Source organism: Sphaerodactylus townsendi, linkage group LG01 (genome assembly GCF_021028975.2).
Source record: "Sphaerodactylus townsendi isolate TG3544 linkage group LG01, MPM_Stown_v2.3, whole genome shotgun sequence".
In the NCBI taxonomy this organism is placed as follows: Eukaryota; Metazoa; Chordata; class Lepidosauria; order Squamata; family Sphaerodactylidae; genus Sphaerodactylus; species Sphaerodactylus townsendi.
The window spans coordinates 78872459-78886986 of NC_059425.1; the positions used below are offsets into that span (position 1 = coordinate 78872459).

At 40.4% G+C, this 14528-nt stretch overlaps 1 protein-coding gene across 6 annotated transcripts in view; it reads right to left on the reverse strand.

Annotated features, from left to right (window-relative positions):
* The window catches only part of SPAST (spastin), a 35633-nt gene that overhangs the window by 6851 nt on the left and 14254 nt on the right, over positions 1 to 14528 (reverse strand). For all 6 annotated transcript variants that reach the window (XM_048484638.1, XM_048484626.1, XM_048484633.1 and 3 more), the window contains 8 exons: positions 12330 to 12517; positions 9905 to 10038; positions 8274 to 8367; positions 7550 to 7624; positions 6563 to 6634; positions 3848 to 3923; positions 3510 to 3601; positions 268 to 347 (listed from right to left, as the gene is read on the reverse strand). In XM_048484638.1, coding sequence (XP_048340595.1) covers positions 268 to 347; positions 3510 to 3601; positions 3848 to 3923; positions 6563 to 6634; positions 7550 to 7624; positions 8274 to 8367; positions 9905 to 10038; positions 12330 to 12517 — 811 coding nt within the window. The remainder of the gene's footprint in view (positions 1 to 267; positions 348 to 3509; positions 3602 to 3847; positions 3924 to 6562; positions 6635 to 7549; positions 7625 to 8273; positions 8368 to 9904; positions 10039 to 12329; positions 12518 to 14528) is intronic.

Below are 14528 nucleotides of genomic sequence, written 5' to 3' on the forward strand. Positions count from 1 at the left end.
ACTTGAAAGAATATCTTTGTTTTCTGTAAGAAAAACTGCAAATATACCCAGTTCTTGAGAGATACACACACAAATTGCTGCACCTTATACTACCTGAGCACTTTTGTTATCCAAGTGATAAGAAACAAATGTAAAAATGTAGAGGTTAAAAAAAAATACAGCCCACTGGGCAGAAATTGGTCACATTTAACTGGTCACATTTAAACAATCAACATAGTCTTGAAAATATGCTGTATGTGAGCCAGGCTATTGCATCTGCCACATTACCTGAGAACAGCATCATCAAGCTCTTGCGGCCTATTAGTTGCTCCCATCACAAGTATTCGGTCTTCTCCAGAAGACTGCACCTATTTTTTGCATAAAACAGGTTTATTACTTTGTTTAGGAGCTGAATTGCAGAATATTATGAAATATAATAAGCACATTGAACATGGATGATTAATAAATTACAGTATAAATTGGGGAAAATATCCAACACTATACTGCAGTAAGTTATACACAATACAGGGATAGAGTGGTCTATCAAATTAAATAAATAAATAAAATACACACTGAACACTGCATTTAATTAGGCACTGTAAAAGTAAAATGTCAAATATTTAATGGGTTAAACCGTTACTTACATAAATTATAGTCTGCCATCTTTAGAGAAGATGCAAGGCAGATTACAAAAGTTAAAGCCAACAATCCATATAATAAAAATAATTTACTAACTCAAACACTGAAAAATTACTGCAGTTTTCTTTCCACAGAAATGTCCTCCTAAAAGTTCTGTTCTGTACATTCTATAGAATGATAACAGGACATGAGGCTTTCTGATCTTTTCAGACAGCCTATTCCACCAGGTACTGAACACAACAGAAAATACTTTGGTATGGGCAGGTGTTCATATGACTCATGTGCAGACCCTGCTCAGATGTGCAGATCCTGCAAAAGCTACTGCAGCAGTGCATATAGGAAGAGGTGGTTGTTCTTCCAGGCCATGAAGGACTTTATAAGTAATAACCAGACGAAGAAGAGTTGGATTTATATCCCCCCTTTCTCTCCTGTAAGCAGACTCAAAGGGGCTTACAAACTCCTTTCCCTTCCCCACTCACAACAAACACCCTGTGAGGTAGGTGGGGTTGAGAGAGCTCAGAAGAACTGTGACTAGCCCAAGGTCACCCAGCTGGCATGTGTTGGAGTGTACAGGCTAATCTGAATTCCCCAGATAAGCCTCCACAGCTCAGGCGGCAGAGCGGGGAATCAAACCCGGTTCCTCCAGATTAGAGTACACTTGCTCTTAATCACTACGCTACTGCTGCTCCAGGACCTTGAATCAAACCCAGAAATTAACCTGTAACCAATGATGTGACTGCAAAACATGTGTAATATGGCCACACTCCTTAGCACCTGATACTAATGAGCTGTGGAGTTCAAGGGCAGTTCCACATACAGCATGTTACACTCATCTTGTTTTGGAAGTTATTATGATAAAGATTGGCTGGCTCAATGTAAGGGGACATCCTTTGTGCTAAAAGGAGATGGAACGAGGGATTTTTTTTACTGCTAAACTAATTTCTTCAGTAATAATGCTGGATGTAACAGCTAGACTCTTAACCATTAGCTAAGGCCAGCTAAGCCCTAACCCACGTGGGAAGTGCAACACCCTCCAAAACATTGCCTTATCTACCAACATCTATCTTGTCAAGATTCAATTTCACCCTTAGTCAATTCACTATAGCAGCCAGGCAGTGCCTGACGAATGATATAGCAGCAATAGATGGTCCAAGTAAAAAAAAAACCTGAGAGGTAGGCATTATCGGCATACTGATGCCACCCACCTTTAAATCATGGATGACATCATCCAAAGGCTAACAGCCTGGATGATAAAGCTGAACCCAGTGAAATTCTATGTAACAAGTCATACACTGAAGATATCAGATTCAGCAACTTTGATTAAAATATTTAAACTGTTCCCTCACCACCTACTTCTACTCTAAAATTTGTCAGCACAATGGTATAATCCACCAGATTAAAGGCTGCTGATAAATTCAAGCAACAACTAAGCCTAGTCCTTATCTACATTCAAACAGAAATAATCAACCAAAGTCATCAATACAATCTCCATCCTTTAACTAAGCCTGAAAGCAGACTGAAAAAGGCCAAGGGCAGATGCACCATCTAAGGAGACCTGGAGTTGCTCTACCGCCATTCTCTGAATTACCTTACAAAGTCCAGGATGAGACTGGATGATAATTGGCCATACCTTTCTTCTCCAGTCATTTTTTTTCTAAGTAGTAGGTGAAATAATTCATCTTTTAATGATGAAAAAAGACTCTTGATTTCACCAAACAGATCTATTCCCTGAAATACACTACAACCTATGTTGGAACACAGTAGGGCACAATGGTTACAGTGTCAGACTTGAATAACAGAGACCCTGGTTTGATTTCCTGCTCTGCCATGAAAGATTGCAGGGTGACCCTGGGCCAGTCATAAACTCTCAGCCTATTGCAGGATCTCACAGGGATAAAATGGAAGGCCGTTTCCGCATGGCCATCGAGGCGCCTCCTCGCTGGCAAGAATTCTGCCGGCGTGGAGGCGGAGGCCGTTCGCATGCAAGCATGCGGACGGCCTCTGGAGAGGCCGGCAGACAGCAGGCGGCTCCGCATGGAGCCGCCTCTTCCCCCCTCCCCGTCCCATTTACCTCTCGTGTCACCATCCTGCGGGCCTCCTCAGCCCCACCCACGCTGCCCTCCGACCTCCAGGGGTCGGAGGACAGCGAGGGAGGGACTTAGGAGGCCAGCAGGACGGCGACACGAGAGGTAAATGGGAAAGGGAAGGGGAAACAGCGTGTTCCCGGCGGTGCTGTTCGCACCGCGCCGCCGGGAAGACGCTTTCCCCTCAAAAACAACCCTTTAAAGGGTTGTTTTTTAGGGCGGCCTGACGCCGCCCTGGGGGAGGGGGAGCGCAGTCAGGTCGGTGCTGCTGCGTTGCAGCAGCGCCGCCTGTGCGAACGGCGGCCTGGGGGCGGCGTTTTTACTGCCCCCAGGCCGTTGTTTTTGGCCTGTGAGGAAAGGGCCGAAGAGAGAACAATGTAAGCTGTTTTGGGTCCCCAAGTGGGAGAATGAAATTTAGAGATTTTATCACCAAAAAAACTTCAGAAATATCACAGCTAATCATTACCTGAAAGTTTAATGAGAGTCGTAAGAGTCAGTAAGTGCTAAAATAGCTTAAACCCTGGGCCAGTCATAAACTCTCAGCCTATTGCAGGATCTCACAGAGATAAAATGGAAGAGAGAACAATGTAAGCTGTTTTGGGTCCCCAAGTGGGAGAATGAAATTTAGAGATTTTATCACCAAAAAAACTTCAGAAATATCACAGCTAATCATTACCTGAAAGTTTAATGAGAGTCGTAAGAGTCAGTAAGTGCTAAAATAGCTTAAACTAATGAACCAGACATTAACTAGCTACACCTGGTATCCACTGAGAGCTTCCAACTAAGATAAATGTGCCTAATACTTACACCATCAAACTCTATTAAAAATTCCGTTTTTAGACGTCTGCTGGCATCATGTTCACCTTCTCTTCTTTCACATAAGAGGCTATCAACTTCATCTGAAAATTAAGTGGAAACATCATAAAATGTTTTAAGCTTCCAAATAAAAAACAACTTAAACATTCAGCATGCAGAACATACACCTAAAGGCATTTTCCTTCAACATTTATCAGTTCAATTTCATGCAAGCAACTTCCTTAAATTGCAAGATGTAATAAAATGGATGCTAACTTCAACAATAACATTTTAAAAAGTTAAATTTAAAATGACCAGAACAGCTAACTATATGAATAGTGAAGTCTTACCTATAAAAATTATAGAAGGCTGAAGTTCTCTGGCCACTGCAAAAAGAGCACGCACCAATTTCTCCCCTTCACCCACCTACAAGCATTAAAGTACTTACTTTAGCAAATACATCGGTATAAACATGTTTTGATCAAAAGCTGACAATGTGAATGAAATCCCATTTCTAAATCCCATTTCATGAGCCTATGACACCAAGTTGGTACCAGGACATGATATATTCTCTACATTATTTTGCAAGAGTCCATTTTAAAGTGTGTCAATTTATTTTTAAAAGTTCCAGCGTAATAAAATGCTGGCTGTTGTAGGGCTTTTGAACTATGTGGCAGTGGTCCGATAGTTTTTGCACCTAATGTTTCACCCACGTCTAATGTAGGCCAGCCCCAGGCCATATAGACGTTTCCAGCACCTTGGATTGGTTCCCAGAAGCAAGCTGGAAGCCAGTCTAGGTGGACCAAGACTGGCAGCATCTTCCAAACTGCCAACTTAGTCTCTTAGGGGGACTGCAACCCCATCCAGAGCAGAAGCACTTTCCTTATGTCAGAGTTAAGCTGATTGTCCTGCTCAAGGCTGGGGTCCAGGCATCAAGGGAAGCATCAAGTTATTACAATTAGAACCAACAGTGTACCATAATGTAGTTTCACTAAAGGCTAAAGGTGAAATGAGGCCTTTGAAGGAGATCAAGATGCAAGGCCATCTCCTCCAGGAGCAGACTACCAGTACTTAAATGCTGCTATAACCAGGAATCACTACTGTGAGGGTGAAACGTAGTTCAGGGCTTTGAGAGTCTTGAGGACTTTGCCATTGCTGAGATATGCCTTTTCTCAATGAAAGGGGCTGGAGACTCGCTTTAAAAAAAAATTAATGATGGGAATTCATTAAAACCCAACACAGAGGTAGTTGGAACAATATAGCATTATCCAGTTGTCGATCTTAAAAGCCCCCTTGGTGTCAAGGGGAGCAAATGACCACTGTGGGGATAAGGACAGGGTATATGGTTGTCAGATGTGGATGGGACCACTTCCAGATTGAAACCAGAAGTTAGTCCTTTCTACGAATCACAGGAAACTATGGTTTTACCATAGGGTTTCCAGAAATTCCTAGAGAGGTACAACATCACTTCCAGGTTCTCCCTATACTGAAATCATACAATTTCATCTGGTACTTTCCCCCCTCAAGTCCTTACCTCCCCAGTCTCTACCCAGCAATTCCCCTTCCCTTCAACAGCTGAACCACAGCTTATAGCTGAGCTGAAGCTCAATTATTTAGAGGGGGAAAGCATTGTTAAAGAGCTAAAAACATAGGGGAAATGCTGGAGCACAGCAGCCACCATTTTGAAGGTAAACCATTTTGAAGGTGGTATTATGCTCGGCCCCTCCCTCACTGGCTGCTGAGTTTTTTCACACAGAGGTTCTGCGAGCAACTGGTGTGCCATATCCCTTTTAAGTCAGAGTAAAGAAAGGTACTTTTTTGCTTGAGCTTAAATGGAATACCCCATATGCCATACAAGCTGTGCTCAGAAACTGCACAGCGCCCTGTGAAAGTTTCCAAATAAAGTAAGGCATGGCGCGTTCCACATGGGGAAAATCCTCATGAGAAAACAGCCAAAGTCTCATACTTTTTACAGTAATTCCTTACTTAGAATGGCAAAAAGGGTGGGGTGGGGTGGGATCTCTTCCTCTATTTGCTATTTCTGGAAACAAAAAGTAGAGGTGCTGAGAAACATGCAGGAATATCTGTTATCTTGGTAATTCTTTTTGCCTTTTTGCCTTTTCACATCTCATGCAGGTAAAGTTTGGGAAGGGAAGGTAACCAAGGCATATATGAGAAAGAATAACCCAGGTGCATCATTTGTCTTTCCCACCACTCCCTGAACTCCTGCTGTTATACAACATATATGGAAAACAGGAAAATAGGTGTGAAGCACCATCAAGGGTCAATTCTCTTCTCTTCCAAAGAGATCTAAAAGGAAGTGGTTGCTAATTAGGGGTATGCACAAACATCTACCAGTGTTGTAGCTACCTGAAAGCCTGTCAGATCAGAAGTGATAGTGGACAGAATGACCGCAAGATTTTCCCTTTCCTCAGCAATCCCGCAAAGAAAGACTGATTATCCAAGGCTTGCAAGGCTTGAAAATGGTATATTAATTGCTGTGAGATTTTTCCTCCTTAATCCTCTGCTTTAAATCAGATGTTATCCTGATAAATAAAAGCTAGAGCTCAAAACAGCATATATGGGCTACTTTCAAGTGTAAGTATTCAATTAGCATAAAGATGATTATTACTTTCAGAAAAAAATAATGAAGTGGGCACCCTGATGAATTAAGAGATGGTCCACATGTTTAGCCTTGTTCACACTGTGTGCTTTTAAGGTGTATGTCCTGAACAGCTACTCTCTCCAAAGAAGGTTGCATTGAAGATAAACGTGTACCATGCATTGTGTTTTTCTGCATACAACATCATTACTTTTGGCTCCAGAAGGCCTTTATTTAAGGACCTAGAATAATTTCTTTTTCTTTCCATTCCCCGACTCCCACTGCTGCAGCTCTGGATAACAAGCCAGAAGCAAAGCCAGAAGTACAGTTCTCCGATTAAAAGAAAGCAACACTTTCTACTGCACCAGAGACTCATGCAAATATTTCTCTACAGCAATGCACTAAATTAAGAGCTCCCAGGATGTTTTCTTAAGTGCACAACCAGAATATACAATTAACTTACATATTTTGATGTCAGACTTGCTGCACTTATATTAAAAAAGGTTGCATTAGATTCTGCAGCCACTGCTTTGGCCTGAAAAGAGAAAAAAGGCCAGAATGGAGTGACAATATACTACAATTTACAGTATGATTACTGTACAGTGTCATTAAAGAAAAATCAGAAAATTAATACACTTTTGATATGATATACATTTTGATGCAGGCAGTATGAAACTGAATTTGACAGCATTCCATTTCACAAAACTTTACAGAATATGCACAAATTAAACACAACATATTTTCAACAACTACACAGGTGTGTCTCTAAAGTATGAACCACAACTTCTATCTTGATACAGTAGTGGGCATGAGTTTATGAAGGGCATGGTTCCATTTCACTTATTAACTTTGTTTTTATTATTTCAGGAAACAAGTTAAGTAGAAAACTTTGCCAAGTACTATCAAAAGCATCTTAGTACAATATTTTCATCATTGCCAATACTGAAAGTATGCCTAAGGAAAGCATTTTTGTAAAGTTCTGCAACACATTTCCAATATAAGGAAAAGAAAAACAACTGCATACCGGTAGTAACACAATGTAAGTTAACTTCAAGTCCTAGATACCAGCAAGAAATTTAAGAACTTCATGCTTCAGAAGCAGGTGGTTACTTTAGTCTCCTCTGGACACAATATGATGCTTTAAGTAAACCTCACAGTTCCTTTCTATTTCAGACTTTTTTGGGCTAAAAATATGATTTGCCTGATTTACCAACAGCTACCAATGCACTCTTACAAAAAATTACAGAAATACATGAAGAACTCTCATAGCAAGTCATGGTGAAGCTCTCACATAATACGTTTCCAGCGAGTGTTCACCATCTAACAATAAAATGTGTTCCTATTTTAAAGGGACAACATAATGTGAATTTTTCACAATTACATAAAACTGTACAGATTTCTGAAAACATATGTCTTAGCTAAAAATTAGCTACAGGAAAATGGCTCTCACCAGCATTGTCTTCCCGTTTCCTGGTGGGCCAAACAATAACAATCCACGTGCAGGAGCCCTGAGCCCTGTGAACAACTGAAAGTATGGTGAAGTTACATTCTGTGGTGCCACATCATACAAACTGGCAATTTATCAGCATACACTCAACACCCTGATGATTGATACAAGGATTTAGAATGAAGACCATCCAGTCAAACCATTGTAGCACCTTCCTATTCCCATTACAATTATGAAACAGAAGGAGAAGGGGACAGGGGGAGACACAGAGGAAAAAAGGAAGAAAGGAAGGACCCAGTATTAACATGCTGGACTCATCTAGTTGGTTCATCTAGCAGACAGCATGAGGCAATGGTTAAAATGTAGGTCTAGGAATATAGACTCTCAAAAGGACTGGGGAGGGGTAATTTCAACTCTAATTAGAACATGCAGCCAGCTGCTACTTGGAATATACACATCATAGAGCACACAGCATGAATATTCCCTTCCCAATGAAAGGTTATAATACTACCAGCCCAAATGGCTGCAATGGAGAATACTTATTATCAATTATTAGGACAATGATATACTAAAAAAACCCAGCAAGTTTATCTTATGTAATCTTGAATGCAGTTGTTACATGTATATATCACAGGCTATGAATGAATGGTGTTCAAATAAGCTAATTACCACCAAATGCCAGATTCTCAGGGCTAACATAAAAAGTGACAGAAAACAGATTGCTTACCTCAGGTCTAAGAGATGGGAGGATAACAATTTCTTGCAGTGCCTGCTTTGCTAACTGCTGCCCAGCAATATCATCAAATTTGACTGATGGCCCACTAATAAATACAGAATACCAATTAGCGTAACAATAGACATTTCATTCTTCTAGAGTACAGCTGGAAAGTTTCATGCCTCTCAATTCTGTCATTTTTAAAGGAATGAAAATCAGGAAATCATGTAATTTATATTAAAAACATATTTAAGAACATAGCTTGATTATTTTGGCCTGAACACAATTCTACTTTAAATACAGAAAAACACTACCTTCTCTGTAGGAAATCTGGTTAGCTTCTCCTACATAATAATCCAAGTAGTTATGCTTTTAGTGAATGTCCAATAAAGGCCAACATTGGTCGTTTCCCCACTTTTAAAATGACGTTGATACTCACCGGTTTCATTTGCTCCAGGACCTTTTTAGCGCGGGATCAAGTTCCCCACTGCAGCTTCCGCCCCTTCATCCAATGAGCTTGGCAGCAGCGCAGCAGCCAGGCAGGACTCAGGGGGTGTCCTGATTGGCTGCTGTGTTGTGCTGCGGCGGGAATTTTTAAAACATTTTCAACTGGACAAATCAACGTCCCGATGAACCCACGTTTATTTGTGGGCACACAATATGCATCTATGCTTATGTGCACTAAAAACGGCTTGCCGACGTGGATCCCTGGTGTGAAAATTTTTTAATTTTTTAAGCCAGCTGCACGCACATGCCCCGCCATGCCCTGATTGGATGGGAGGGTCCATGTCACTAAGCGGCAGGAAAATGGAAACCCAGGGTAACCACCCAGGCTTCCCCGCAAAGGTGCTGTTCCAAACAGCGCCAGAAATGATGCACGCTGAGGGGGCGCGAGAGCGGCAGAGTTGGGGCGGCTGCGTTGTTGCCGCCCCTGTAGTGGGGAGTGCCGCTGGACCCTGCGTTACTTGGCGAGAGTAGCGCGCAACAAACGATGAGTGGGGAAATGGCCATTGTGAGGATCTTAGCACTCAAGCCTATAAGTGGTGTTTACTCTAGAGTTCTATCAATAGAACAAAGTTTTAGTTGAGAAAAGCAATTGTCTTTTCCTAACTACACATTTCTCTGTGGGTCATGTTATGAAAGCAGCTCCTGTCACCAATCTGGGGGGAGCGGGGCAGTTATAAAGAGGTGGTGGAAACCTAACTGAGGAAAAGGGTCTATGCCCCATATAAGTGGGGCTAGGGAACACAGAGGGATTTCCCACTGAGAAAAGTGAGTTCCCTAATGAAAATTATTTTGTCCCATGCTTCTGAGCACAGCTTGTTCAAGAGTTGTCTGCCTGGGCAAGAAGTGAGGGTAGTCAGTTGGATGCTGGGATAGAACTGTCACATTTCCTCCACTGGGCAGCTGCTCAGAACATATGATAAGGAAGGATGAGAACAGAGAAACAATTGCCTTACAATTGGGACAAAGGAAGGGACAAAGACCTTCCAGGGTCTCCTTCCTGGAACAGATGTAGGACTTTCTCTGCCACACACATGCACAAACTGACAGCAAAGACTGGGGACTAATTGAATCATCCCCAGCTGGTGAAAATTCTATCCACTCTTCAACCTTTGAAAATAAGCCTCACTATTACTTACCTATCGACAATCTCATTGAGAATAAGATTAGCAAGATTACTATCCACATTTCTAAAAATCTTCACATCTTTCTTTTTTCGTATAGCAGTTGTAGGAGTAGAAGGCTTGTTGGATCTATTGTTTTTTGGGGTAACCTGAAGAAACAATTATTGCAAATATGTGAAGTAATGATTGTATTTATTTAAAACATTTTATGCCACCTTTCCACCCAACTACCACTCTGATTTAGCAAACCTTTAAAAAAGGTTGAATATTTTAATTTTTAAATTATAAAATAATTCAATAAAGACACTGTGATATCTCTTCTCCACTCACACTAAGTGCCTACCACCCTCTACAACCTCTCTCCCTCAGGTTCAGGTTACACATAAGTCAAGACATCGCACTCAGCACCATTCTCATCTCTTTTAAAATTTCTAGACAGCCACGACCATTTCACACTCACGTCCTCTCTCTTTCACTCACAGAGACATTAGTATCCCCCTCCCCCTTTACTAACAGACCCTTCTTCACACAGAGTTATTGGGGTTGGGGACTCAAACACTGTTCCATTCACATACTACATATATATGAGACAGACAGTAAAATGTGTGTATGCTTCTTTCCCTGAGACACAATACCCACAAGGTTAAACAAAAACAAGAATTTAACTTGTATTTATGGTGTGAACAACACTGAAGAAAGTAAGGTGGAAGTGACAATGTTTCGCTTCCACTGAACTTCTGAACTGTGCTCCTCTTCCCACAATTGGGATCCTTTGGTTAGGAACGAAATATTTTCAGCCTGCTCTAAGCAGCTTTTCTCCACAGTTCCACTTATCTTCTTTCCCTTCCAAATCCCTCGCTGGTGGCTCCAAGCTGCTGTTTTTCAGCTATTTCTCCCCAACATTTCATTAGCATTCATTGTTTGCTCTTGGAGTGAGGCGGAAGCTACCCTGTCCTCCACAAACACATGAATAACACTTGAAGCAGAGAGGAAAGCCAATAACCATTATCAGGAGACTGGCAGAAGATACCAATAGAGGGAAACAGAAAAATCTTCCTGGGAATGAAGTTTCAAAATTCTGTGCCAAACCCAAAAAAGTCCTTTTTGAGTTGTCACCAATCTAGACTCAGATGGTAGGAGCAACCAATGCAAGGCACCCAAAGATGATCAGAATAAGCAGGCAGGTTTATATGGGAGAAGGTGGTCCTTAATGTATAATTAGAAATAGAACAATTTGCTGAATGAATTAGAAAGTTTTGAGGCTTTCATTCCAAGCATGCTGTATGAAAAGCTGCTGTTGCGTATCTCACCCATCCATTTTTGAAGAGGTCTCGAGTTTTATGTGTGGCTTTTCAGGCAGTGGTGGGTGTATTTATACACCCTGTACTGGTATAAAAGTTTTACTGCTAACGCAGAGGACGCCATTTTGAGCTCAATATTATGGATGCAGTCGAAAATAGTCTAGCATACCCACAATCAGTACTCTGAAAGCTCAGCCCCTGAAGGTTTACTGGGGTGGGGATGAGTGAAGTTGATGTGATCAAACAGCATCAAATTTTGAAAGGTCCATCTATCATTTATTAGTAACTGAAGTACTGCTGCTAAATTAAATTTATTTCAGAAGAGATTGAAAAAAATGTGCAAGTTTTTTCTTGGAGATCAGGGCCCCCACAAACAGGAATTTAGGTTTAGAGCTTGCACACTGTTTCATCATCAGCTGTACCAGGACAAGACTGCGGTTCTGATTAAGAACCAGGATAAACTGAATTCCACACAATAGTGCCAAGACACACCATCCCATTAAAGTAAGTGGATTCCCTCCCTCCCCGTATTAAGCAAACTACTGTTGTGCTCTATCTACAATAATTTACAGCTGTTGTGGGTTTTTAAATTCTAACTTGGTTCCTGTGGCTGTGTCAACAGAATGGGATTGGCAACTTATCCTTCCATAGCCTTTCCCTGCCTAAGGCAGCCCCCTGAAATTCTCAAAAGCCATTGCTGAGATCATAGGAGCCCCATGAACAACAAAAAAGTGTACACAACACACCCTCAGGGGAGCTGTAGTAAGAAAGGGAGAATGCATGAAACTCGCCCCTTTGGACTTGCTCTGCCACTCTTATTATGCCAAGCTGTCCACATAGGCAAGAAAAAACAGGGGGCAGTTTTCTATTCCTGGATTTAGTGGCTTTTTGCAACTGGGACTGAGGGAGTTAGGGTTGCACAGTGTGCAACAGACTTCCCTCTGTGATACACCTCTGAAGATGCCAGCCACAGATGCAGGCGAAACGTTAGGAACAAGATCCATCAGACCATGGCCACACAGCCCAGAAAACCCACCACAACCAGAAAGATTACCATTTTTCAATTTTGAATTGTAACTTTGCAATTCAGAACTAACAGCAAATATTCACTACAGTGTGCCTAGAGGTTACTTCCTTACCTTCTGAGTTGAAGTTGCTGGAGCTGTTCCCTGTCTTGGAACAGGGAAATTGGATATTCCACTATAACTAGGCGTCCTCTGATGACCTGAAAGGCCCACAGATCCAGGTTTTGCCACAGACTTTGAACGAGGGAGTGAATTACTAGTTTGAGTCAGTGGATCCTTCTTTTTCGGAACAGCTCCACTTTCTGTGCAAAAAAAGGGGAGGTTAATGCGGGGTACACCAAACAGCTAACAGCATCTGAGTCTGAAAACAAGTGGTATCTTTAGCAAGAATAAGGTTTCAATATTCTTTTGAATGTACCCGTTTACAGAAATATTACCCATGCAAGATGCTATTTTTCTTGCTAGTGAAATTATTTGTTTTCTACCTGCAGTAATCTTTAAAAAAACCTAATTAGCCTTGATCAATTAACAATACTCCTGATCAGCATCAACTGAGATTAAGCACTATAATTGTGTACATTTTTCTATTACAAACTGATGGTTAAACACCACTCTTTGAGAAAACACCACTCTTTGTTTACTCTTTGAGAAAGTCATTCTCATGTATACACCACAATAATTTAATTTGGTATTACTGTATGATGATAACATAATTAATTAGTTCTTTAGAGTATTCATACATACACGACTATGTTATCCTGTCAAGAGCCAGAAAGACAATGAAATTCAGCATTATCCCCACATAATAGACCAAAACCACCAAGTGAATTCAAAACAGAAGCAGACTTTCAAATGGAAATATTTTCATTCATATTTTCATTGATTCAGATTCTGAGCCAATATTGTGAATTGAGTTAACATGACAAGTTGACCAATAACTTCCACAGGATCCAATCAGTACCATGTTTCTAGAACTCAAAGCGTGAACTGAACTTGTATACAACTTACACATAACCATACACTTCTAGTAAGCAATACAAAGCTTACCACAATGTAACCATTCCTATCAAAGAAATAACTGCAGGAATATTCTGACTAGCTGACTGGACTGATTTTTTAATGTTACCTACACATACAAATATTGCATTTGAAATATATTTCTACGCAAACTAAATTACTTCAAAGAACAAACATTTGCAGCGACAGAAGTTAGTATGTTTCTAAAACATGAAAAGGTTGAAAACATATTTTACCATTAGGCAAAGAGGTTTTTTTTAGATAGATTCACCCTTCACCTTGTGCATACTGAGTAATTCACTCCAGCATGGTTTCTTGCCATGCTACACTGTATAAAACATTTTAAGCAAAAAAACAAACAAACCCAAAACCCTGGAACTCAAGAAATGAGAAAGCTAACAAATTTCTGTGACTCTTAAAAGTAAAGCATCAAAAATTAATTTCTAATATTCTTGTATCTTGGAAGTATTTTACACCCCTTGTATTGTAATATGAGATACAAAAACCTAGCCTAATAGAAATTATGAACTGAGTGTTTTTCTACCTGGGTAATTTTTTGTTTACAGAAAGCCATCTAAGTAGTAACCAGCTATATGGAGACAAAGTTGTTCAGCTACTTTTCTATGCACTCCCCCCCCCCAAAAACAGCAACAAGGGGAACTAGTTCAAATGCAGAGTATTTAAATATGTAACAATGTTTTAAGCATAATTCAGTTCTATGCCTTCTCACTAAAACCCAATTCAGAAATTTTACCATTCCTGAGGGATATCAATAGTTATATACTTTGTAATTATCTAGTCACATTTTTGTAATTTATTAAGCACTGTCTTAAAAATCCAACTATTTCTCAAATCATCAGGATCACTCTTCTCACTTATACACACATACCATCTGACATGTCCCAAACAGTATATTCCTTGCAGCTTCTTCAGCCATGATATAAGGAAGAGGATATTGCTGATACCCACCAACAGCACTTAAAAGTATTTAGCATAAGCTTGCTTTGAATTATGTTCAAGCCTCATTAAACTATGATCAGATGTTTCATAATGTTAAAGTGGAAATTCTTAACTTAGTTAATGATACATGCTAAATATGCAAAAGAGAATGTGACAAAAATTTGTATTACAGCAGCAAAGGGAACAGTTTCACATGAAGCATAACAATCCACAAATCAATCAAGTAAAAAGAAAGAGCTCTTTGTTGCTTGTTTATTGCATGCTATGAAAATTGGTGCATGCTAAAATTTAAAAGAAGAAATGTGCTTGGCAGACAAAGTCTTCCTTATTTTCTCC